Source organism: Eublepharis macularius, chromosome 9 (genome assembly GCF_028583425.1).
Source record: "Eublepharis macularius isolate TG4126 chromosome 9, MPM_Emac_v1.0, whole genome shotgun sequence".
Taxonomy (NCBI): Eukaryota; Metazoa; Chordata; class Lepidosauria; order Squamata; family Eublepharidae; genus Eublepharis; species Eublepharis macularius.
Genome location: NC_072798.1, coordinates 72,322,599 through 72,350,111, shown reverse-complemented (window position 1 = coordinate 72,350,111; position 27,513 = coordinate 72,322,599). Strand labels below are relative to the sequence as shown.

At 42.5% G+C, this 27,513-nt stretch overlaps 1 protein-coding gene across 1 annotated transcript in view; it reads left to right on the top strand.

The window, feature by feature from the left end:
• Window positions 1-27,513, top strand: part of CNTN1 (contactin 1) — a 233,015-nt gene that overhangs the window by 166,040 nt on the left and 39,462 nt on the right. Inside the window, exons 16-20 of the mRNA XM_054987779.1 lie at window positions 10,765-10,879; window positions 12,538-12,696; window positions 17,319-17,468; window positions 18,521-18,591; window positions 24,624-24,858. Of these exons, the coding sequence (XP_054843754.1) occupies window positions 10,765-10,879; window positions 12,538-12,696; window positions 17,319-17,468; window positions 18,521-18,591; window positions 24,624-24,858 (730 nt within the window). The remainder of the gene's footprint in view (window positions 1-10,764; window positions 10,880-12,537; window positions 12,697-17,318; window positions 17,469-18,520; window positions 18,592-24,623; window positions 24,859-27,513) is intronic.

The window sequence follows — 27,513 nt, the reverse complement described above, 5'->3', positions numbered from 1 at the left end:
TGTTATATATACCGTCATAAATATCTGTTGGGTGCTTTGCGCCAGCCTTTCTTCTTAATGAAATTTCAGGTATTTTCCAAACATTAGTACAGTTTAGTGATTTATTTTAGTAACTGGAATAGTATCCAGAGGAGTTAGCCGTGTTAGTCTGTAGTAGCAAAATCAAAAAGAGTCCAGTAGCACCTTTAAGACTAACCAATTTTATTATAGCATAAGCTTTCGAGAATCAAGTTCTCTTCATCAGATGCCTGATCAAAACTGGGCAGATACAGAAGAGTATAAATACTCACAGGAAATTAATAGAATTTACTTAAATCATTGATTAGATTGATTGCTTTCATAATACATAGATGGGGCATATAACTGATTTGCATTTATTTCCGTGAACATTGCATGATGTTGGGACTGCATCTTTCCAGTTTTTAAAGACAGTTGCTACCTTAAGCCATCAAAATACAGCAGTAACTTCAGCAGAAATTTCCTTAAGAAATACGCCTCCATCAAATGTCATACATCCTTTCCACTCCAACTTCCTGTTGTAAGTTTTCATCTGTAGTATGGTCATCTCTTAATAAGTTTATAAACCAATACAACAACATTATTAATGAGCATTATTATATGACTGATATTTTTATTTTCTCACCTGGATCAGTTCAGAAATGTTGAGCTAGTTATCGTTCCTTAACTGGAACGAGCCAGAGCTTTGCAAAAACATTTAACTATTTTACTCCCATTTCAAGATTCTATTTGAACAACTTAAACCAGCTGTTCTGTTTTATACTCCAGTCTTCCTGGTGTGTATAAAAACAGCTTTGGAAAAGTAAATAATGCTGTTTACATAAGATATGGGATATGTTTATTCCATCTTTTTTGCATTATATTTTTCAGTTTTAATGGTGTGGAAATGCTTGTATCATAATACAGGATATGGACTAAGAGACCTACTGACACAAATTTACATAAGAGGAAAAGTTAACATCATATGTTCATAGCAAAATGTGTTAAATAGAATACATTTCTGTAGGCTAGAACAATAAATTATTCTTAGTGTCTTTTTGCTTTAAGCTTCAGGAAACCGCTGAGTGGTCAATCACATGTATGCTTTGGAACATCTCTGCAAGTTCCTATCAAAATTTCCATGAGTCATTTCTCCTTGTAATTTGTAATCCAGCCAAATTTGAGGTTTTCAGTGAAAACATAACTGGGAATATATTTTTATGTGGCTGAACCTTGTTGCCAAACATGATTGTACTTTGCTTGGTAAGCTTTATTTTATTTAATTTTACCTCTAAGCTCCCATCCTTTTGTAAGGGATCTAAATGCAAGCCCAGGATCCTACAGAAGAAGAAAATGGCCTCTTGGCGGATGGACATGTGTATCAAAGCCAGGTATCACAGCATGGTAACCTCAGATGCTGGCGAGCCCTTGTGCCTCCCTGGCCTGTTAGAAAATGTCAAGACTGAGGTAGCTGCAGAGACTTAAGCCTGCTGCCGAGTTCAATACTCCCTGCATCATGAGTCATTTCCACAGCTGCTCTGGGAAGGGATTCGTATGGCTTCTCGTGCCAAGTGCCAAAGACCTGAATCTCTCCTCATGAAAGTGAGATAAGACATCTGTGGTGCGGTTGTCTACTCCTGCAACATAGTGGGCTGAGAAAGCAATGTTTGTGTGCAAGCAGACCAAGACAGATTTTTGTACCAGGAGCATGACCCACTCAGAGTACAACAGCTGCAAGTTAACGACCCGCACTACTGCCTGACTGTCACACCAGAAACGTACCTTCATGTTCCAGAACAGGTCCTACCAGATGATGACTGCAACTGATACGGGGATGAACTCCAAGAATGTCAGGTCCCTGCTAATATCTGCCCTTGGTCATGGTGGAGGCCACCACTGATTGCACCACCTCCTGCTGAAATACACCCTGAACCCATGGTGTCGAACTGCACCTGGAACACAGCACCTACATCTGAGGGTGACAGCCAGAAGAAAGTGCCTTTAAAGTTGTCAAGGAATGTATGCCTCACCTGAAGGTCTTCCTTCATCCCCTTAGTGATCCTGATGTGGTGTTGGGGCACTGTAGCCTCTGCAGTTGCCCCGGCAAGGCAGGTGCAAAAAGACCTCCTGGGGCCACTACCTTGCATGTGAAATTCAAATGACCCAACAGGGACTGAATCTTTTTCAGGATGCATTTACTGCTAACAAGGGCTGAGTTGATCATGCTCCAGTTGGCCATCAGCTTGTCCTCTGGCAGGCTGGAGGTGCCCACCACTAAGTCAGTCAGGATGCCCAGATACACCAGCCACTCCATGGGACCCTTCGCCTTCTTGGGCACCAAAGGCAGCCCCAAATTCTCAGCCAGCCTCTGAAATGCCTGTAATCAGCTGACACATATTGAGTCCCTGGCTGGCATTACAAACAAGATATCATCTAGATAGCACGTAACATGAGGAGAGCTGCAGCAATCCTTGACTGCTCATTTCAAGAAGGTGCTGAAGGTCTCCAAGTCTGCACAGGCAACCGTGCATCCCATAGGCATAGCCTTGTCCACATACCAGCATTGTCAAGATTTGAAACTCACCACACGATGATCCTCTAGACTCACAGGCAAGAGCCAGAAAGAGGATTGTATATCTGTCAGGTTCCTCATGGGTGTTGGAGCCTGAGGGAGGCGGGCCGTTCAGGTTGGACCTAAGTCAGGTTAGGGTCAGGGTAGGTCTCAGAATTGGAGAGAGGAGAGGGGTTTAGAGCACCCTCGTACCCTCTCTCCCTCTGCTTGGGAGAGGCTTGGTTTTCTAGTTGGTTAATCTGGCTCTCTTTGTTCCTTCTGCTACACTTTCTCCCAGCTACTCCTCAATGGCCTTCCTTGTTACCCTTCCCCTTATATAGCCACCCTTGGAGGAACTCCCACCCCCTCCCCCAGGCTTCACCCTGTCCCTGCTTGTGTGCCCTCCACCCCTGGCTTGACTGGCAGTTGCCTTGACCCTTCTGGGCCCTCCTGAGGCCAGCTGCCATCTCCAGACCCGCCCCAGCTTCTAAAGCTCGACTGGAGGGTGGGGCTGGCTGGTCTCCTCCCTCCACCTTGCTTGCCGCCATCCAAGCACGTTGCTCCTCCACCCCCAGATTGCCCAGTTCTGTTGCTGGATGGCCTGCTGTTGGGCAGGCTGCCACCTCTCTGTCCTGGCCACTCAGTGCATGTTGCCTGACTGGCCAGGAAGGAGGCGTCCTGGTTCCTCTGTCGGCCAGGGGCCCTTCCTGTGGGTCTGCCGCAGGTCCACCCACTGTGCAGGGCAGGGGTGAACCTGGCACCACTCCCTGAGCCAGGCTAGCAGCAGTGGGTGCTTGGAAGGAGGCCTATGTTCAGGCATCTTTGCCGCACCTCCCTGCTGTGACTGGGAGGGTGACATGGGCCAGGCTGAGCTCAGTGAAAGTGAGGACTCCTCAGGAGGAGAGGAGCCTCGTGTAGCCAGCCCTGACTCAGCCAATGCCGGTGATCAGGAAGAACAGCTGCTGGCCAATCAGAGTCCACAGCCAGCAGCTGAGGCAGAGCCACCAGCACCCTCCAGCTCCTACAGGTGAAGCCCAGCCAGGGACAACCAACACCACAGGGGAAGCCCAGCCAGGGGCTTCCACCTTCCCAGGTTTGCCCACACCCAGAGAACGCTGCAGATGATGGCCGAGAGTCGAGCTGCAGGAGAGCTCCTCGGACGATGCCAGCTGCTTGTGGATAGTGACGCTGAGAAACATCAGGATAGAGCCCAAGCAGCTGGCTGCAAACCACGCCTAGCTATAAAAAACAGTCTAGAGGAACTGCTAGGTGTGGAAGCAATGAGTTGAATTCCTGCTACTGCTGCGACCACTCCCTTAAACCTTGCCTTGCTCCTGTAGCCTTTGGACCATGCCCTGTCTTTGCCCGCATCTGGACCTGACTTTACTGGTACTGACCTACGGACCCCCTCACTTGGCCCTTGGACTTTGGATTTTGGACTCATGCTTTGACTCTGGACTGGACTTTGACGGCTCTGCTTGGGCTTGCCTGGCCTGCGACAGTGGGTTTGTGGTGGGGCTGGCTTGCTCTTGCTGCCACCATGACGCCTGCTGGCCTCTCCTCAGGCCATGCTGTCCCCGCTGTGTTCCCTGCTGCCCTCCAGCTGGCATTGGCTTCCTTGAGGGCTCCTGGTCACTTCTCGGCCTGCCAAGCAGGTGAGTCTGGGGGGCATTGGGCCTCCAGGCCCAGACAATATTATACGTGGCAATTAGAGCCCCCAGCCCTCAAGAGCACATAAGACTGACTGCCATGGTCAAAGGAGGCATGATATACCAAGAAGGCCTCTTGTAGAATGGCCTCATTAACTGAAGAGCCCCTGGGGTCCAAGAGGTGATGTATCAGCTGAAATTCTCCAGGGGTCTTTTGGGTTATGATGACCTGAGGTTAGGCAGGAGAGAGGTGAGTCAAAGGGTCCAGCTACCCAGCTGGCCACCATTTCCTTCTGCAGTTTGGCTGCCACAATGTAAGGTAAGTTCTGTGCCAATTTCAAGTTAGCATCAGTGGACAGTCCTATGCAGAAGTTATGAAACCAATGTGAAGCCCTCCCAAATCTGGATGAAGAACTGTTGGGTTGACCAGCATTCGGGAAAGACAGAACCCAGCCTTCTCCACCACCTTTCAGGTACTTTGTGGGAATACCAGCAAGCCCTTGAGTGGTGTGACTCCAGCTATCACTCTTGGCACCTCTTGTTGCCTGCCCCCGCAACAGGTTGCTGTGAGCCAGAAATGCATGGGCAGGAAGGCTGGAGATGATACCCAAAGCAGCTCTCGCAACTTGCAATGCCTCCTGTGGCACCTCCCTTGGCTGAACTCCCAGCACATCCTGAGAACTGGATCTTGACATGTGCTGTCTCTCCCTGGCTGGGCTTGTTCACTCCTGTTGTGAGTCTGTCGTCCAACCATCACCAGCCAGACCTTGTCATCAGTCTGATCCCACATTGCCTCATCGCAACGCGACACTGTCTTCCAGAATTCCTCATTGTACTCAGTGGCTGCTGCCTGGAGCATGTTTGCTTGGTGGCTGTAGAGATGCCACCCTCTCTACGGACAGGCACTCCAGCGCAGACCGTGTAGGCCACCAATCAGTTGTCAAAAATTCAGTGAGCCACTTGCTGCCTTTGTTCTCTTTGGACAAGCATCCATAGTCCCTGAAAGCCTGCTGAAGTGGATATCAAGTGGAACAGCATGAAGATGTCAATATAATAGCCATTGCCTCTCAGATCCCTTCCCTTTCTGAGGAAGACTCACCAGAAGATCTCCCCCCCCCCAAAGGTTGTTGAATCACAACTGGCTGTCCCTCGTTTCACACTTTAGGCTACCTTCCCACATTCCTTTTGGGCCTGAGCTGGATGAGCCAAAGACACTGAGCATGCGGCCCATCCATCGGATAACTGAAGTGATGCCAGCAACAAGGTTGAGCTGTCCAGATGAAGCAGGAGGGCAGGCGCCATAAATGAGGCCACACGAGGCCAATTAGCCTCACCTCAGAAGATGGAGGAAGCGAGTGAAAGCCCACATGAGCCTCCACAGGTGCCAAAGCGGAGAAGGTGGTGGTAGTGCATGGGACTGTCAACTCCCCTGCCCTCTGGCCACATGGGCCCAGCATGGAAATGCCCCAAAGGAAGCCACATAAAGGCCAAGAGGCTGAAAAGAATGAAAGGTGGGCCTGTAGGCTGCAAGGCAGACACGGATTTCTGGGCTGCATGTACCCTCTTACCCTCAAGGGAGGTGCAGCTGCAGCTATGCAACTGCACTGCCCCATCTGTCCCTGAGGCAATAGTGTTGAGTGCCAAGTAACCACGCTCTTCATCCAGCATGCATGAGACTGCATGCCCTTCGTGGCCTGTGCCACACCTCTGAGAAAGTGGGAAGCAGCAATGTGAGGGCCCTAGGACCCCCAACACCCCCGTGAGGGAAGCCCACAGACAGCACCAGGGTGGCCCCAACAGCAAGGTGCCCACAACCCATGCGTCTCCTGGCCACACTATCAAAAAGGCATACCATGGTGGTGCTGAGGCCCATGGTGGCCCATCCTCTCACATGATAAAGCTACCGGTGCTGGGCAAACGTGCCACACCCAAACACATAACACACACACACCACCGCTCACTGTGTGCCTGAGGCATCAAGATGCAAGCAGCAAAGGTGAGGAGGAGTACATCAGCCTGCACATCCCTCAACCTGGTGAGGAATGGAAAAGCTTGTGGGTGAGCAAGCCCCCCAGCAAGCCTTGGACCAGCCATGCCCTCCATCACCTCATCAGTCCCCTGGAGCAAGGTGTGTGATGAGGTGTCTGAAGGGCTAATGAGAAAGGGCAAGCATCAGAAGGAGAGGGGAAGACCCTTCCCCTGGCAGTTGTCCCTACCTTGTGACCACCACCTTTATTTGGGGGTGGGGAGGACTAGGAACATTCACCAGACAGTTTGTCAGCTTCTGCCGCCCTACAGGAGTGCTGGTGCAGACCACGAGGAGCTGCTGGAGAGGAGCCAGGCCCCTCCATGCTCCTCCCTAGAATGTGCTGCCTTGCAGCAGAAGAGTCACCTGCCCTCCACCCAAGCCTCACCTTCCGGCTGCAACATCACCCACCTGGTAAGTCTGTGAGCCCCTTTCTCTGAAAAGTGTGCTTTTGTTTAGCTTCAACTTGAAGTGGTTCTGCTACTGATGGGATGGAAAACTACCTCTGTGACTAAATGCTCTTGTCAGTTTAGTCTCTTAACATAATTATAATTCAATCCTAAATACAGTTACCCTCTTATAAACTAATAAGCCCCATTGTACTTAGGACAAGACAAGACAAGACAAGACAAGACAAGAGAATTTATTGTATATGGCCATAGACCTTCACAATCCAAAACCTTTCATTAAAAATGCATACACATATAATTTCATGCATGTAAATAAAATTACAGTAAAATGCATTTTATGTAAAGTGTAAAAAATAAACATTAAAATCAAATGGTTTCTAGCAGATTAAAAGCATTTTAATCTGCTAGAATCTGCTAGAAATCAAATGGTTTCTAGCAGATTAAAAGCAGATTAAATGCATTTTATCTAAAGTATAAAAACTAAACATTAAAATCAAATGGTTTCTAGCAGATTAAAAGGCAACAATCTGTATCAGTTGTTTACTCTCCTAGTTGCCACATTTGCCCTTATTTTCCTAGCAGCCAGGGCGTAGAGTGCCATCCTATTGCAAATAAAAGGGTCTGTGTCTGAGAGTATAAGGGACGGTTTAAAACGTAGTGTGTGGTAAGTCCTCAACTGAGGTTCCACAGATACATATTTGAAGGGTGAGACTCCATTTAGGATTGCTTTGTTAGAGCTGCATATATACAAGAATGTACAGTGTAAGGAATTTTCAGTTATATTGGCCTGTGCTCTGATTAGATCAGAAACATTAAATAATATAATCAATTATCTACTTCATATGTTACTTTTTGAAAGTGCAGAATAATCTTAGCATTGGAAAAAAGTATATACCCTCTATGGCACATGAGTACAGTAGAAGTGCCTCTCTCTCTCTTGTTTTACCCAGGTTACAGTTTTTGTGGTGCCAGACTACGTAGCACCAACTTGAAGACAGCATTCAGATCCTGCGCAATTATTCTCATTCTGTTTTAAAAAGATATGTTTTTGCTATAGTTTTCACTGTTGTATGATTCATTTGGAACTGGGTGGCTTCCTTTAGGAGGTAGCCTTTCATAATGTTTCTGTAAACTAATGATCGTTTCTGAAACACCTCACAGAAGTTCTTATCTCCTTATCCTTTGGGATTCTATAGCACGTAAGTAGTTGAAGTGAAAAGAATGAAAAATCTGGAGTGGATTAAGGAAGCAAAGTGTTCATCACTCCAAGGTGGTGTATTTTCTATCCAGCTGTTAATATCTTATACTGTTTTCCAAACACGAACGTACTTTTTGAGAAGATGATTGAGGAGTTTATGAAAATACTTTAAAAGATTGGCACGTGTGTAACTAGTGAATTGATCCAGTACTTTTTCTTAATGAAGAACAGCAGGATGGAAGCATGCCAGAATAACAACCAAGAAGTTGCCGGGCTGAAATTAGGTCTATATTTTAGTTGTTCTTGAACATTAAGAGGACTTAGGCCTGAAAATATAATAAACTTTTATTTGAGACAGTGAACATCTTCCTCTTCAAAGACGCTGCTTTCTCCTGCTTCCTCCCCTTCTCTTATATATACATCCTTACTGTCAGGAAGTGATTTCAAAGAGATGCATTGGCCTGTTGTTTTAAGTGTGATCATTTTGGGTAGTTTCTGCATTGCTTAACATGTCAGGTTTAGAATTGCTTATGCTCTGTTTCTGTATCAGATTTTGGCTTGTTTTCAAATCTCTGCAGATTTGCATACCTTATTGTATAGTTTATTGAATGTCCCTGCTGCTGATCGTATTGACTTACACTGAGCCTCAGTGAGAAATGTGGGTTATTTATTAATGTAAATAAAAATAATCAAGTACTTGTGCTTTCAGAGTGAACTATATTTTGCCATTATGTCTGAACCTAAGTACAACTAAAAAGGGGGGGGGGCTTCTCCGAGTCCAGAAGTGCTAACCTATGACAACCCCCCCCCCCAAAAATTAGAGGTATAATTGATTCATACAAATATTAATAAAGAGTTAATTTTTATGATTTTCAGTGCATGTTAATATCTTGTACGGTATTTATTGTAAGTTTATATGTAGTATTTATTGTGAATTATATTTATAGCACTTTGGCACTTGCACTTTGCACTGAAAAATCAATTAACTCTTTATTAATATTTGTATGAATCAATTATACCTCTGGTGGTTTTTTTGTCATAGGATAACAATTATGTCTGAACCAGTAAACTATTATTGTAATTTCCTTGTATTCTAAGAAATGACTTGATCTTGACTAGAAATCCTAGATTTCAGGAAATGTTCAAACTGTGCTTTGCCAGTTTAGATGTAACTGCATACTGTGGTTTGCTGGAAAAGTGGGAATACTTGGTTACCAGACTGTATGTGAAAGGGGAGGGGGATGACCTTGAGGACTGCCCAGCCTCATTTGAGCAGCAGCAAGCCATGATTTTCCCATTTGTCTTAACCAAAGCAATATAATACCATATGCAAAACAATAGCTATTAAAATATATTCCATAGACAGAGAAAGCTTTGCTTAAGTTTTAACTAACAAATAAATCCAAAGCGAAGTCATCTTATGTACCCAGAGTCTAAGGTTTTTATAGGAAAGCATATTGATTAGCAGTAATTACATTCTGAAACAAGGCAGTTTAGAATGGAATCTTCAACAAACTGCATTCATTGGGCTGGCTAATCCCAGTTCTAACTGTCCCAACTGTAGCTCACACTAACAGTACAATCCTAAACAGGGTTTACCTTTTTAAGGTCATTAACATCAACGCAATGGAGTGGACTGGACTCAAAAAGATTTATCTAGTATTCTTTCTCCAAACTGTCTTCCTTTTCCCATTTAACTCCTCCATGGAATCTTTCTCCTTCCATCCTCCTAAAGAGATCTTTGTTTCTAGTTTTTATCTATCTCCACTTCACGCCACAGTTGTGAACAACCACTGATCAATGATCAAAGGGCTCCAGGTGATTGTGGTAGCTGCCAGAAGAGCTTTCCAGTGCTGCAGCTGCTTACTTGGTCATGCATGCTGCAATGGATCCTGGTGTTTTCTGACAACAGAAGTGAATGAGGAAGTCACAGTCACTTCCTTGTCTGTCTCTGCTGCTGTTAGATGGATCCAGGAGCTAGTTGACAGTGAATGAATCAATGAATTACAGAGGTTGCAGCATTACTGAGAGGGATAAAAAGAGGTTCTCAGTGGCTTCTGTGTATGCTGGGTTCTGTTCAGTTCTGTTCAATAACTTTAGCACTGGGTACAGCGATAGTATTTGAGGCAGTAGGCTGCACATGAAAAGCAGAAAAGCATGCTGATTTTATGAAGTCCATGTATTCCAGTCAATTCAGCCATTGAAATTCACAAGCATAAGCAAAACTTCAACAGGAAAGAAGAAACCTTAAGAATGAACAGAGCATGGTTTCCAGTTCTGAAAAACACCAGGCTAACAAAACCCTCTATACTCGACAATAGCCCTGCAGAGAAGATTAGCACATCAAGCACAAATCCATATGCAAAAGAACCTCCTCAGGATACAGTGAAGCCTCCCGCCAATAGCATTCCACACCCTGGGAAACTCTTACAGGATGACTCAGCTCAACCCCACCCCTCCTGAGTAGATACAAATGACCTGCCAACATCTTTTCCACACTGTGACACTGAGAGATCTCTGTCTTTTGGTGCTACACCTCTGAAGATGCCAGCCACAGCTGCTGGCGAAACGTCAGGAACTACAATGCCAAGACCACGGCAATACAGCCCGGAAAACCCACAACAACCATAGTTCTCCAGCCATGAAAGCCTTCGACAATGTGTAGAATTTTGTTCAGAATGTCAATTAGGTACCACATTGGATGGTGAAATTTGTCTTTGCAAACTTTTCTAACGCAGCAAATCATTACTACCTTACTGGGGAATCAACCAGATTGTGGCAGGCGATAGCATTGTTTCATTTCTTAGTTTTTAGGAATGCCACCACTGATGCCACAGCATTTTGTGACAGTAGTCTGCAAGGTGTGTAAGTACACAGTACTAATACAGAAGAGCACTGCTAACTCCAGAAATCTATGTTTTTCATAGATAAAGAACAATGGTGAACTTATAGTAAAAAATGCACAACTGCGACATGCTGGAAGATATACATGCGTTGCTCAGACAATAGTTGATAATGCCACAGCTTCAGCTGATCTTGTGGTTAGAGGTAAGAACCTGTTTATATTTAAAACACTACTTTAAGAATCACGTATATTAACAAAATCATGCATGTTAACAAATTATTGTAAAGGGTGGTGGTGGTAATAATACTTTTTAAAGTAACAATGATTACTCTGACCTGCTGTCATGTACAGTTGAGAATCCGTATTCATTTCAGCTGGGGATCAGTTCTGTACATGCAGTAAATCTCCGAAGCTGATTGGATTTTTCAGAAACTGATTGGGTTGGTTCAGATCAGGGCTTTTTTTTCAGCTGGAATGCGGTGGAACTGAGTTCTGGAACCTCTTGAAAATTTTCACATGGCTGGTGGCCCCGCCCCCTGATCTCCAGATAGAGGGGAGTTTAGAGCGCCATCTACACCGTGCATGGAGGGCAATCTAAACTCCCCTCTGTCTGGAGATCAGGGGGCAGGGCCACCAGCCATGTGACCATTTTCTCTGAGGGCAACCCACTGACTTCCACCATCTCTTTTCCCAGAAAAAAAGCCCTGGTTCAGATGTTTAATTAAAGTGACCGTAGTTTGATTGTCTAAACACAGGCTATTACACCAACTGTGGCATAGTTAATTTGGGTCCCTCAAAGAGAGAGCACTGGAAGCCTACGGTATTTCATGGTATTTGCTTTATTTGCAAATAAACAGGTAGAGCACAGGTGGAGGCACAGAGAGACTTACAGAACAGCAGGTCCACTACCCACATAAGATCCCCGGAGAGAGAGAAAGGGATCCTGCACCTTATGGTGCTTTAGCTAAGTTGCAGCAATGGTTCTCTGCTGTCTCTTCAAGCACCTGAACTTCCCTTCCTCTTTCACACAGACACCTATCTGCCCACTCCTTTCAGCTGAGAGGAGGGTCACCATCCCCAACTATTGATGAGCTTTTTAAATGCCGTAATTAAGACCCATTGTGGGAGATACCTGCAGTTTCTGAGAAACATTATCGTTCCTTTCCTCATGTAGGATATACATGAGGCCAAATTTCTTACTCTGTTGTAGTCTTTTTGCCAGTTCACCAGCAGATTGCTGGAACAGGCATATACAAGATTATATTTTAAAAACAGACTGTCCCTAAATGTGTTATCACCTACATAAGTCCTGAATATTGAAGTTCCTTTTATGAACACGTTTTTACAATAAAAGATGTGCACGCATCTTCCTTTCCTGATTGCTCTGCAGACTCATTGTATTTGCATGTAATGATTATGTGCTGGCGTGCTCTGAGCTTTCATAAACCTGCATTTAGCTTGCATGAGCTGGGTTAGGCATAACCTTCTAACCTCATTAAAACCAAATAGCTTAATTAAAATGTGACTGCAGTAGGATGATGTTACAAAATAATAGAAGACTCCTTATGATTTATATTGTCCATTTTGGACTACAATCTGAAGTATTGTGAAAGGTGTATGAATAATCATAGTGCAGTCTCTATTGCAATAAAACTTCTAACAATTAAAAGATCATTTGTGCAGTTTGTTATTGGGCACATGCAAGTTCTTGCATCACTCCATATCCTATACAGTCATTACTTTTAATGGGAAAGCATTTGCAGCATCTGAAGGGGTTTTAGTGCAGTTGTTTTGAACCATATTTTCTTGTTATTGAACTACGGATGTTTCATAAAATTGTGCCACTAAAAAAATGTTCCAGGCCCCCCAGGACCTCCAGGAGGACTCAGAATCGAAGATATTAGAAGCACATCTGTGGTTATACTTTGGAGCCGCGGAACAGACAATCATAGCCCTATTTCAAATTACACTATCCAATCAAGAATCCCTCTTCATGATGACTGGAAAGATACCAAAACAGGTAAGGATATTAAAGGTATTTAAAAATATTAATTGAAAGCTGATGGGTTAAAAGTTATCACTCAAAAATACCCGTTTGATAGCTGGGCAGTTAACCCAACCATACATGTCAAGAAAATATTACGTGATGAGACAGTTACATTTAACAGAACCGGGCATCGTATTGTTTATTATTATGCATTACTTATCATCATTCACACTTGCTTATGCTCTAGAAAGCTGTATAAGAATAGTTTGCTGTATGGTGGATGTTCACTTGTCAAGGCTGCACATAAATTTTCCCACCATCCAAAATTGTTATGTTTATTTCATTTTTAAATTTTTGTTTGGCCTCTGTTGGCTTTTATGGTATGGTCCTTTCTTGTGACAGAAGACTGTCTGTGCAGGGAGGTATCTACACAGAGCATACAAGAACCTGACATGGTCCTGGCAGATGCAATAAAAACGTCTTTTTCGCTAGTGGCAAGGCCGTTTGATTTCAGGCCTGCTGGTATTCAGCAGAGGTCACTGTATCACAGGTTGACCTGCACCAGGTAGGTATTTGAAAAACTCCATGAGCAGTGCTGAGTACAAATGAGTTTCTTTGTCTATATATGGCACTGCTAAAGTAGCTTCAGTAATGTATCTCCAACATGCAGTTGAGATTGTTTTACTCTTCCTTGCTAGAGTCTATTATATTCCAAGTGTTGTTGTTTTTTTTAAAAAAAGAATGAGCCACTGATCTTGAAGAATTTTTGGCCTTGTTTTTTGGCCTTGTTTCAGTTCTCATCTCCAGCTCCACATTTTATTTTCTATAACTTCTATAAAGGTATAGTGGAATGCATAAACACAGCATGAAATCTTATCAGTATGTAGCAAAATTCCAAGTTTGAAAGGTGAAAGCTGCCTAGACACAGTGCTAATTAGAGTTTGTTAAATATAAACCACAGCTAACCCTCTATCCTCTATGGCAATGTGTGAAAAATGCAGATTATGTAAAATATGTTAATGATATATGCAAAACCGGCTCCTGAAGAGAAAAGAAAAATCAGTATTATACTTATTTTTGCCATACGGATGCTTTACCATTGTTGAAAGAATTTTTTAAAATTATTAATCAACATAATACGATTGTGATGAGTTAACCTGTTTTTTGGATGTGCACAATATTGAACAGTCCCCAACCTTGGTCTGGAGGAGCCTTCTTCCAACTTCAGGGACTCTTCCTTTGGAAGAAAAGAACTTACATTGGAAGGCTTCTTAGGCTGGAAGAAAGCTTCAAAATTTGATTAGTAGAGTGGTAGGATACAGGCCATTGCCTTCATACATGACAGAGGGGAAAGAATTCATAGCCTAGATTGAAATCCCAGCTTCCATAATAAGAAAAGGATGGGTACACAGTTTCCATGCCATTTCTGAGGATCCTCGAACCTTGAGGAACATCTTTGGGGAGAAGGGGCGCATAGAAGCTGTAGAGAGAAGGGAGAAAATAAAATCCAGTCCATAAACAAAACACATCTTGTTTTTTGCTTCCTTGGTTTATTTTATTTACTTTTATTTCTCAAAATTTATACCTTACTTTTATGCCCTCATAAGGGCTATCAAAGCAGCTAACAAAAATGATAAAATAACATTTGAATACCATTAAAATATAATTTAATCAATTAACAGTAGAGCTAAAATACATACAAAACATTAAAACAACAACCTGAAGAAGGGAGCTTTGACTCTTGAAAGCTTATACTCTGAAAATCTTGTTGGTCTCTAAGGTACCATTGGACTTGAATCCTACTGTCCTACTACAGACCGACTATTAAAACATTGGGCAGGAAGGAAGAATCATGGAGAGAATGCGAAACCAAACAAAAAAGCCTTCACCTGTTGGCAGAAGGTGGCAACAGAAGGGAACAGATGAGCCTCCTTGGCAAGAGAGTTCCAGAGCTTTGCTACCACAACCAAGAAGGCCATCTCCCAGATGGCCACCCACCTAATCTGAGAAGGCAGAGAGCTAATCTACAAGAGGTGAATTACACGAGGAGGAGCACATGAAGGGAGTCGCAATGTTAGCCAGGAAGCTAGGTTTCCCCTCTCTACAGAGCCAGTGAGATTGCTGCTTAGAGGGTTTGTTTATTTCCTCTTTGCCTCTCAAAGGTTCTGTCAGTTTCACCTCCCATTCTAGGAGGCAAAGAGGAAATTAACAAACCCTCTGACCAGTGATCTGTAGAGAGGGGAAAGTGACAAAGCCTTCCGATCTCTTTTAAAACTCAGCTTCCCGGCTAACAATGCAACTCTCTTCACGTGCTCCTCCTTGTGTAATTCATCTCTTGAAGCTTGGCTCAGAGATAACAGAATAGGTGACACCTTAAATCCTGGGTCAGATCTTCCATTCACCAGTAGCACTTCCATCTTGTTGGGATTAAGCTTCAGAATATTAGCACACATCCACTCCAAAACTGCCTCCAGGTACTGAGGGTTTCCACAGCCTCCACGGGATCAGCTGGAAGCACAAGATGGAGCTGAGTGTCATCTGCATATTGGCAACAACCCAGCCCAAATCTCTAGTTGACCTCACCAAGCAGTTGCATGTAGATATTAAACAGCATATGAGATGGAACCTTGTGGGACCTCAAAGGCAAGGGGCTGAGCAGCAGTCCCCCAGCACTCTACCTCCAGGCAGGACCAGAAATACCACATAATGGTTCCCCCCAATCCCATCCCAGAAAGGCAGTCCAGAATGATACCATTGAGTGCTCTAGGAGAATCAGAGCTGCACTCCCTCTGCCTCTCTCCCAGTGAAGATCATCCACCAGGTGCTTTAAACGCTTCTGCCGAACTCACTTTTGTAATCCCTCATGAACCACCTACTATAAAACTATTTTGCTGTGCATTCTACCTTGCAAAACCATTCTTGCGGAGTGGACTTTGTTTGGTTTAATTCCTTTACAAGATTGAAGGCCTGTAAGGGAATTAATTAAGGCTTAATTCCCTTACAGGCTTGGAATGTGTCCACTCCTATGCTTTGGGGAAACATTAAGGGACTGGTAGCAGCTTTGTAGGGCAACTGGGGGACTTTTCCTCGCTTGCCAGTTTTGTAATTTGTGTGAACCGGTCTATAGGGCACTGCCGGCTCTTCCCCTCAGCTGGGTTGAGGCATCAGGGTCCCGTAGCTGTGATGGCAGACTCATGACGAGACTATGAGAACACGTTATAGGGTTCAGTTGAAGGCCTAAGAAGTGGCGGTGAAGGCCGCAAAGTGTAATTATTTTTCCACTCTTCCGCTTCCATTGTGTCTGCTAGTTCACATCCAGCTTGATTGTTTCAATTGATTCAGCAGAAGCCCCCTGCAAGCTATTATTAATTATTCTTTTGCATCGGGCCAGTCTCCTGTTTCCCTCAAGGAGGCAGTAGTGAGACTTCTGTTGAAAAAGCCTTCCTTGGATAAAGTGGAGTTAGCAAATTACTGCCCAGTGTTGAATATGCCTTTCCTGGGAAAGGTCATTGAGATGGTGTTGGCTGACCAGCCTCAGGGTTTTTTTGAATGATACATCAGCTCTTGATCCATTCCAGTCTGGCGTCAGTCTGGGCTTGGAAATTGAGACTGCTTTAACAGCTCTGGTTGATGACATCCAGATAAAGGCAGTTGTGTGCTGCTGATTTTATTAGATCCTTTGGCACCATTTGACACAGTTGACCAGCCTCACTGAGGGTAAGAGCTACTGCCTTACAATGGTTTGCCTCTTTTCTCCAAGGACGTTCAATGAGAGTGGTAATTGGGGATGAGGGTTCATCCTACTTGAAGCAAATATCTCTTCCTCGGCTCAACGCCTGGATGCCATGATCGAGTGGCTGAGGGGTAGCTAGCAGAAGTTAAATCCTTTGAAAACTGAGGTTCTGTGGATGGGAAAGACTTTATGGGGGATGTGTCACTCCCATTACTAGACAGAGCCCAGCTTTCTGCTGCAGACTCTGTGAACAGTTTGGGAGTTTGACTTGATTCTAAACTTTCCATGGACAAACAGGTGTCCATGGTAGCTAGAATAGCATTTTTCCATCTTCACCTGGCCTGACAACTTTCCCCATATCTATCTCAATCTGACCTTACCACGTTGTTCCATGTGACGGTCACTTCTGGTTTAAAGTACTGCAACTCGCTTTATATAGGGCTACCATTGAAGATGCTCCAGAGACTTCAGGTGGTGCAGAATGTGGCTGCTAAGTTGCTGACCAAGGCCGATTCCAGACGGCCCTCCGCATCCCGAAACGTCGTGCGACCTCGCGCAAAACTCGCGCGAGAAAACGCGATATTTCACGTTTGACGCGCGACGAAGCGCGACGACGCGCGACGTCTGGAATCGGCCCAGGTTCAGTGGTACTTAGAGACCAATAAGATTTTTGAAGTGTATAAGATTCCAAGAGTCACAGCTCCATTCTTCAGTTCTTAAGACTAGTCTTTTCTAAAGAACAGAGCTTAGACTCTTGAAAACTTATACCCTTAAAAAATCTTGTTTATCTCTAAGGTGCCACTGGACTCAAATTCTGCTGTATTCCTATTGTAGGGTAGTTGTGTGGAAAGTGTGACCGTGTCAGTCTTTGATCTTACTTATGATGATACTCTGCTAAAATAACATTTTTGTTTCCATTTAGATCCTCCAATAGTTGAAGGAAATGCGGAGTCAGCCAAATTGATTGATTTAATCCCATGGATGGAATATGAATTTCGGATAATGGCTACTAATACTTTAGGGACAGGAGAACCTAGTATACCATCACAGAAAATTCGAACAGAGGGAGCTCGTATGTATACTCTGACGCCGTGCTGATTTAATGGTCATGTGGAGCACAAAATAATAGCACTGTAATAGAAATATTTTGTGGGTTACTCTTTGAAATCACATTTGCTACAAATCCTGTTAAGATGAACAATATTTTTGAGAATTCAGGTGAACAAACAGCAGAATTCTAAAATGCCTATTTTTACACACTATGTAGATTATAAATTATTCAAACATAATAGTAGACCATGGTTTGCTACTGTGTGGCTAAATATAGACTTTATAAACTACCTGAGGTGCTGTTGAACCCAAGTGCGGCAGGATTGTTTTTGCTGTACCCCCCCCCTCCAGAACATCATCAGAAGTATTTGTGCATTATTAAGTTTGAGATGCCAGTTATAAAACTCGCTTTATCCAGCTTTTGATTAGATTGACTGCCTAATCAGTTGATCTCTTTGAAAACTGGGCATTAGTTCTTGTTATCTTTAGTTGTTTGAATGATTAGTAGTTCTTGATTGAGTTGTTAGCTGTCGTGGAAACCAGACTCATATAGAAAAGCAAGATGTCCATATTTTAAATAATTATGTAAAAATGAATACTGTTTTGTACCTGCAAAATCTTCTTTCAGATCTGAGAAATGATGTCATCAGAAGGGTACTGTTGTTTTTTGGGAGTAGCATGTAGTCTTATTTCTATATAAGCTTAATACTTTCAGTATGAGTTTATGCTTTGAATCAGGAAGGCATTAATCCTAGAGTAGAGACCCTTCAGAGCCACAAGCAATAAATCCTCTACATGTCCAGTTACAAAAGAGAGGTGACTAATATACTCAAGAAAAAATGATTTGCTGTAGCCAAGCCTAGCTTGAGGGGAAACTGGCATAATACCTCTGGCAGCAATTTATGCTTTACATTTGGCAAGTGCAAAATTTTCTCATATATTACAGGCTATCATTACTATAATTATGTGGGCCATATGGGCTTGTTGGCATTCCTAATAAAAGGGGAAATGAAATAATGGTTTCTTTATTGCATGGAAGCAAAGAAAACATTTCTTGTTTCTTTCCTCTTTTAGCTCCTAACGTGGCTCCTTCTGATGTTGGAGGAGGGGGCGGCAGAAATCGAGAACTGACAATAACATGGATGGTAAGTATTGTAATGAAAAACAACATTTACTGTGCATTATGTTATAAAACATTATATTCTATGTACACTAAATCAGCAGGGAATCTCTTATTATTATCAAGGGTTTGAGTCAATTCAGAAATACTCAGATTGCTAGATATTAGCAGATAATGAATTCTACATGCATATATTATTTTCAAATTGAGGTTAAATAATAATTCTCCCTATCATTTCTGGGAACTTGTATCAAAGATCACAATTGTTGGTGGCAATAGAGTCTGTAATTATCTGACTTGGTATACAAATCTGTTCATCTTGTTAGCTCAGCTGTATTATGAATCAAGCGTCATCTCACTCCAGAAATCTTTCTCCAGCTCAGATTGATAAATGAGATTAGAAGATGCATTCAGAAACTGCAATAAATCATGGATTGCTTAAACCACAGTTTGCTACGCAAAACCTGGTTACATAATGGTTTGCATCCAGCTAGATTTCTCAGTATCACCAATTCCTTTCCTTATTATATCCCATTACACAAGGCATTTGCTATGTAGGCCTCATGATCCCAGCCTTTGTGGTGGTCAAAGTGGACCCCTTCCTCCAATTTTCACTAGTGGAAAAGCTGGTTAGATCCAACTCAATTTCTGTAAATCCTTGTTCATCTGTAGCTTTTCTGCTACAGAATTCTACAAGCAGAATTCTCTAGATGCTATCCTCAGCTCTCTTTCATCATCATGCTTCTGCTACAGCCTTACTGCCTATGCAGGTCTCTTTCTACTGGTCATCTGTGATAAATAGGAACATAGCAGAAAGATATACAGATATACGGCACTTGCCAAGCTTCCTTCTTCTCACTCTTGGCTATGGAAATTCAACCTCTTTCTCTTTTCTTTCTGTCTAGTAGTTTTACTAACTTACCAGACTTCTTTTACTTTGGAACAAGTCTTTCGCAGCCTCCCTCACTCCAATTCGCCTTTGCTCTCACCCACTGTTTGCTTTCCTGTCCATTGATTTCTATGAATCCCCTACACTGTGCCCTGAACAAAACATCTGGAACCAAATATGTCTCTAAGACCATGCACCTCCATTCTCTCAAGCATGTTCCTGTTTAATTGCTATCAGAGTGGGAGGTTTGGAGAGAAGACAGAAGGAAGGATAGGAGTATGTTCCTAGAACACATTTGAATGCAGTTGAAACAACAAGATTTTCTGTTGGTCTGTGATTCCTTCTTACATGCAGGAAGCTAAGACAGCTGGTGCTGCTGAACAAACTGGGATTTCTGTGTTTAGACTCCACTACAAACCACAGTTAGTACAAATCACATTTTAAAAGCTAGGTACAAAGCATGGTTTAAAATTTAGAATCCCATTTTAACATGTAACAAAAAAACATGGTTGGACATCGGTGTTTAGACATCACACTAATTCGGAGTTTAATCAAACCATGGTTTTAAAACTGTGGTTTATTGTGCAGTCTGAATTTGTATTTTGAGGATATACCAAACTTTGTAAATTATTTTAACCTTCCAGCTGTGTTAAGGTAGTTACTTACACTGTCAGTGCTATCCTAAGCAAAGATCAAGATGGGTAGCTGTTTAGTCTCTCTGTAGCCGTAGAAAAGTGTGAGTCCAGTAGCACCAACAAAATTTGTAGTAGGGTATGAACTTTCGTGAGTCACAGTTCACTTCTTCAGATCTAAGGAAGTGAGCTGTGACTCACAAAAGCTCATACCCTACCACAAATTTTGTTAGTCTTATAGCTGCTACTGGACTTTTGCTCTTTTCTAATCCTAAGCAAAGTCACACCCCTCAATGTACATTGAGGTCAATGGGCTTGGAAGGATGCAACTCTCAGGGTGGCAATATGTATAGCTCATTGATCATATTTTACAAGCTGCAGTCCACTCTTTGACTATAAGTGTTTGGGGGAACATAATCTTCATCAGAATTGCAGACCATCATTCATCTTTCTAGCATCACATAAAGTGCATGTTTTGTCCCAAACAATTGTAATTAACAGGAAGGGGGGTGGAGCCATGGTGTGTATCCTGGCAGTTAAGAATTCACTTAGCAAAAACATATACAAAGATTAGTGCATCAAGTCCAGTGAGACTGAAAGTGAGTTGGACCAGATGCCATGCTTATGGCATCATAATATTTTCTTGATAGTAAGCATAAAATGTAAGACTGAGGTGTCTGCTAAAATATTTCCATCTGTAACAGGAGCTTCATATACTATCTCCATGTATCTTGTTCATCTATGAAAGCCACAGTTCATTGCTGAGCAAGTGCTTTATCAGGGGTTATCTTGGTATACATTTAGACTTTGCATAGTCTGTGTTTTTGGAGGCCATGTTTAACCGTTTGCATAAAACCACCCATCCTTTCTTTTGCCTCTGTTTCATTTAATATTGTTTCTTAGTCATATTTTCTTCAGCTTTAACACTTGATCTTAGGTGTTCCAAGAGGATGGCTCTGATTTGATGAACAAGTGCCTTTTCAGATGACAAGAGAGAAACTCCCCAAATTGTCTTAACAGTTGTAATAAACTTAGTGATTGTATATTGTTCCACAATCATAAAAATATTGGGTTTAGGATTAGGCAGCAGTACACACGCACGCACACACACCCATATGCACAGACAGAAAGAGTAGTCTGCATAATTCTATTTGCTATTCCATTGCTCCATTGTTCAGTATATAGTTCCACTGCTGCTCCTACTTTCAAATAAACCTTTGTACTGAGAATTTGTTCCTTTTGGTGAATGGCAGCTTAAACCCTAGATGCGACTGACCGTCAAAAAGTTTGCTTTAATATTAACAAAATTAACGATCATCACAGCTTATGTGCTGCCATTGAAAAAGCCATGTTCCTGGTCACCCCACCTGCCTCATTTCTGAAGATGGGGGCACAGAGAGCAGGTCTGGGGAGGCAGTTCTTAATAGGCAAGCGTAACAATATGGAAGGAGATGGCCATTCAGATCCTATAATTAAAAGATTTACTCCAGGGACTTTCTCGTGTTTCTGTCTTTTTTTAAAATACAAACAATTACTGAAAACAAACAAAATACTTAACTATTCTATCAAATGAGTTTTGCTATTTGTCTCACTCTTCATAATAGTTTATAAAAATGCATAACTTAATCGTTGTGCCCTCTTGATTTTTGAATACAAAATTAGTTCCTAAAAACTTACCCCACAAACCAAAAAATATTGATAACTGTTGACTTCCAAAAGCATGAATAAATTGTGGTGACACATCTTGCGTTGCATGTAAAGACTCATATCTATAGGCAGTACTGGCGTTACAGAGGCTGGATAATTTCCAACTGTGACTTAATTTTTAAAATTATAACCAGGGGGATGGTGACTAATGCAAGATCAGAGTGTACCAAAATAAGATCACTTTGTTCTTTCACGTGGACCCAAATAGATTTATATACCTATTATTTCTCTCAGCTAGTGGAGTTTTTCCCATTCTGTAATGGGTGGTTCATATAACCTGTAAAAATAGGCGGCTAGGATTTCATTTAAGTGATCTCCTTCTAAGGAATTCCTGATGCACTTTCTGCATGTATAGCTAGGATCTTTTTAAATAAACAAACATTTCAGTAATGTCTTATTCACTGTAAATAAATAGGTTCACATAAGGAATGTATTGGTTCTGTGAGATGTTTAGACTTTATGGCCTGAGAACAGATGTAATATAGGTTGGCATACCTAGAGGATTTGCTAGGATTTATTAACCCTGAAAGGGTTACGGACTTAGTCAAATTTCTTTCAAATGTTGATTTAGAAATTGGACAATAGGGTTATGAAGTTTTATCCAGTCTACCATCACTTCCACTAATGATGTTGCTGAAATCTGTTGTTCCCTGTTCAGAATATGCATAGCTTGCAATACTGGACGTATTACCAATTGAATGTAACTTTTGTGAGAAAATTCTGAAGCGTAAAATGAGTTTCTATACCTGGTTATTATGTGCTTTCAGTTGAAAGCATGCCTATGGATGTTTACTCAGAAGTAAGTCCAGTGTTGTTCAATGAGACTTGCTTATAGGTAAGTGTGCATAAGATTGCATCCCAACAATGCAGTCCTAAGCATAGTTACATCTTTATAAGTCCATTGAAATCCATGGTCTTAGAAGTGTTTAACTCTGCTTAGGACTGAATTATACACCTATTAGTGTCATGGGCACTAATGGCAGAACTCAACAGATGTTCTCCCTGTTCTCTGAGAGAAAGCTGAGGGAGAAAGTTCTCTGGAGAGAGCTGAGGGAAGTTCCAGGACCTGAGAAAAAGGAAAACATCCTTCTAACAAGCCTCAGTGTTACATACAAAATTAATTCAACACTGCAGCTTCTGAGATGGATGTGTTTTCTGACTCTTCATTGCAAACTAAAAAGATAACCAAAAAAGTGAGAGTGCAAAGTAACAGAAGAAATAATAATTGTGGAGTCTCTGTTTATCATATTTGAGAATTCTTAGAGAACAAATGAGGTGTCAGAAGACTGGAGGTGGGGAAATGTTGTCCCCGTCTTCAAGAAGGAGAAAAAGGAGGAGCCGGGTAACTATCAACCTGTCAGCTTGAAGTCCATACCTGGAAACATCTTGGAATAAATCATCCAACAGTCAGTCCTTAAACATTTAGAAAAGACAGCAGTGATTACTAAGAGCCAGCACAGGTTCCTCAAGAACAAGTCATGTCAGACTAACCTTATCTCCTTTTTGAGAGAGTTACTACTTTGGAGGCTCAGAGGAATGCTGTGGACATAGTTTATCTTGATTTCAGTAAGGCTTTTGATAAGGATCCACATGATATTCTTGTTGACAAGTTGGTAAAATGTGGTTTAGATCCTATACTGTTAGGTGGATTTGTAACTAGTTGATAGATGGCACCCAGAAAGTGCTTGTAAATAGTTCCCCATCCTCTTGGACAGGAGAGACAAGTGGAGTGCCTCAGGGATCTGTCCTGGGCCCTGTGCTATTCAACATCTTTATAAATGACTGGGAGGAAGGAATAGAGGGGATGCTCATTACATTTGCAGATGATACTAAATTGAGAGGGGTTGCAAACACAGTAGAAGACAGAAGCAAGATTCATGGTAATCTTGATGGGCTGAAAAACTGAGCTAAAGCTACCAAAATGAATTTCAACAGAGATTAATATAAAGTTCTGCATCTAGGTAGGAAAAAATCAAAGGCATACTTATAGGATGGGGGAGACTTGCCTTGGCAGTGTAGATCATACACTGAACATGAGTCAGCAGTGTGATACAGTAGCTAAAAAGGCAAATGTGGTTTTAGGCTGTATGAACAGTAGTGTCCAGATCATGAGATGTGATGGTATTGCTTTACTGTGCTTTGGTTAGACCTCACTTGGAATTCTGTGTTCAGTTTTGGACACCACAGTTTAAGAAGGATATTGACAAGCTGGAACATGTACAAAGGAGGGCAACAAAGATGGTGAGGGGTTTTGGAGTCCAAGTCTTATGAGGAAAGGTTGAAAGAACAGAGTACATTTAGCCTGGAGAGGAGGCAATTGAGATATGACAGCCCTCTTCAAGTATTTGTCACAAATACAGGATGAAACGTAGTTGTTTTCTGTTGCTCCGGTGGATTGGACAAGAAACAACGGGATTTTAACAGCTTAGCCTGCACATTGCAGAATGTTACTTCAAATAACTAGACAGTTTGGAACTGTCTGGTTCCAAACTGTGTTTTGGAATGTGTTTTAACCATCTTAAACTACTTCTCCAAAAGACATCTAAAATAGTAATAGAAATGAGCATATTCTTCCCCATTTAAGGTGAATCAGCAATTTGATATTCTATTATGCTTGCATGAGTGTAATGAAAAGACATACAGCCATAGATTTATGCCTCTGAAACCTTTCTTTATTTTTGTGCCTAATTTTCAGCATCTTGTATCATATTTAAATGAGTAAGTAAACGTAGGCCAAATTGCAAAAAAGGACCTTAAAAATGAACTATGACTCAGTTGTTGATCTAAAATTTGATCTAAAAATTAATACTTATTCTTCTGTCTACTCAGCCTTTGCCAAGAGAGTATCACTTTGGTCATAATTTTGGATACATAGTGTCCTTCAGGCCTTTTAATGAAGGCGCCTGGAAAAGAGTTACAGTTCCTCAGCCAGAAGCTGGCCGGTATGTCCACAAGGATGAATCGATGCTCCCTTATTCACAGTATCAAGTAAAAGTGAAAGCGTTTAATAACAAAGGGGAAGGACCCGAAAGCCTAACTGTTGCTATCTATTCCGCTGAAGATGGTGAGTAGAAATTGTGCAATGAAAGTTGGCAGTTGATTCCAGTGGTATTCTGGTGGCCACCTTGTACGAATGTGTGTGTGTGTGTGTATGTGTGCATGCACGTACAAAGTGTCGTTGTAGCCCATTGGAAACCCCTGCTGGGATTTTCAAGGCAAGAGACTAACAGAGGTGGTTTGCCATTGCCTTCCTCTGAATTGCAACCCTGGTCTTCCTTGATGGTCTCCCATACAAGTACTGAGCAGTGCTTAGCTTCTGAGATTTGATGAGATCAGCTATATTTATGATTTCTATGCTGTCTCCTCACAGTTTTTTTAAATGATAAATAATAAAATAAAAATAAATAAATAAAATAATAATAAATAAATAATAAATAAATACAACAAGCCCATGAAAATCAGCAATATAAAATATCCATAAAATGACCTCAGGTCAGAAGCAAGCCTTTAAAAACCTGGAAAGATAAAATTCCTAATTAAAATGCTAGGTAAAAAAATATGTTTCAGGCTGGCATCTAAAATACAGTAAAGTAGGTGCCAGGCAAACCTCAAGAGAGAGTGCATTCCAAAGGCAATGTGCCATATACTCCCTGGAGGGTACTAAGATCAGCTGGTAAGCACCTACTGGTGGTTCCTGGGCCCAGGGAGGCTCAATTGGCCTCAACCAGGGCCAGGGCTTTTTCGGTCCTGGCCCCGACCTGATGGAACTCTCTGTCTGAGGACACCTGGACCCACCAAGATCTTGTCTCCTTCAGGCAGGCCTGTAAGATGGAGATGTTCCGCCAGGCGCATGGCTGAGGCCATCAGGGATTCCATCAAATGAGCCTCTCTCCCGGTCTCCCCTATGTCTGTAGGGGGTGGTATTTGACCATCTACCCCCCATATATGAGTGACCATGCATGGTTAAGCTGCACCTCCACCTCCATCAGATGCTATATGGTTTTTATACAGTGAGCAGGTGTTTTATTTGAAGTCTGTGTTAAATTATTGTGATTTTATCTCTGTATATTTTATTTATTGTTGTGACCCACCCTGAGCTTGCTTGTGGGGAGGGCGGGATGTAAATATAATAAATAATAATAATGACAGAAAATGCCTAGTTGCCACCTGCCTCACCTCTGAAGGCAGGAGCACAGAAATCAGGGCTTGAGAAGCAAATCTACACTGATGGGCTAGACAATATGGGAGGAGGCAGCCTTTCAGGTACCTTGGGTCCAAGCCATTTACAGCCTTTAGGGCCAAGATAGCACTTAAAATTGTGCCCAGAAACAGAAATAGCCAGTGCATGTTTCCAAGAGCAGTGTACTATGGAAACTATGTGTTTGTGGAAGATTGCAGTTCAAGGCAGAAATTCAAGATGCAGATGGAGCTATTTCTAATTCGGTCATACCAGCTGGGACTGGTCCAAGACAATCCTACAAAGGGAAGAGAAAACTCCTGAGACAATGCTGCATGCAAAGTCTGGCACTTGGAGGTGATCAGGCCACAATTAATAATCTCCCAAACAATCTCATCAGTGGACTTACAAAAAGACTCCTTGCCATCGATAACATCTCTGCCTGTTTACCAATTTGTCTAAGCTTACCTAATCATCAACCGCATACCCATTACCTCACCCAGAAATTATGACCATATTTGGGACTGGCTAACTTTAAAGCTCCTAGTTTTATCCACTATTAACTTCTGAGTCCAACTCACCACAAACATCTTTTGCCCTACTGCTATCCACCTTTTTCACAGTAAGAAAACTGTCTTTTCTTTCAATGCCCTCCTCCTTTGCCAGTGCCTGTTATCTCTCATTCATGTCTTAAGAGCTGGAGAAACCCTATTTTGCATAGTTTACACAACTAGAGATGGGCTTGAACAGCAATGCGAACAAAAAAAAGCCATAAAAAGCCCAATCTGCTGTTCACAAACAAGCTGTTCATGAGGCTCCATTTTAAACGAACAGGTAGTTGTTGCAAGCGTTGTTTGTTGCTGTTCATTGCTGTTCGTCAATCCAGACAGTCTGGCACCTGCAATCAATTCCCTTGGCAATTTAGGCAGGGATTGTCTGAACTCTGTCTGAACTCCTGCTGTTGCCCTGGAAACCCCAATCTAAGCCCAATTTAGCTTGATAGGCAGGTCTTCCTTTCAAGTGTGGAGCTCCACATTTGTTACAACAAGGAAGCAAAGACCAGGGGGGAGGGGGTCTCCCAGCTCTGACTTTGCAGACAGTGGAGAGGGAGAGAGACAGTTGCTGTTGGCATTTTGATAGAGTGAGTGCACTGGAGCTTGAATTTTCTTTGTGTGTGGTGGGATAGGGATCTACCCCTTCAAGTTCCAGGGCTGCTGCCAGGCTTTGGGCCAAACTATTATTTATTATTGGTACCTTTCCTGCTGCCTGCTCAGGTAAGGTTTCTGGGAGTGGTGCAGTAGGGATCTACCCCTTCAAGTTCCAGGGCTGCTGCCAGGCTCTGGGGCCAAGCTATTATTTATTATTGGTATCTTTCCTGGTGCCTGCTCAGGTCAGGTTTCTGGGAGTGGTGCAGTAGGGATCTTGACTTGGATGATGGCTGGAGGAGAGCCTGCAGACCCCCACGAACAGCCAACCACGAACATGTTCATGAACAGGGCCATGTTTGTGGTTGTTTATGAGTCCCTATTCGTGGATGACAAC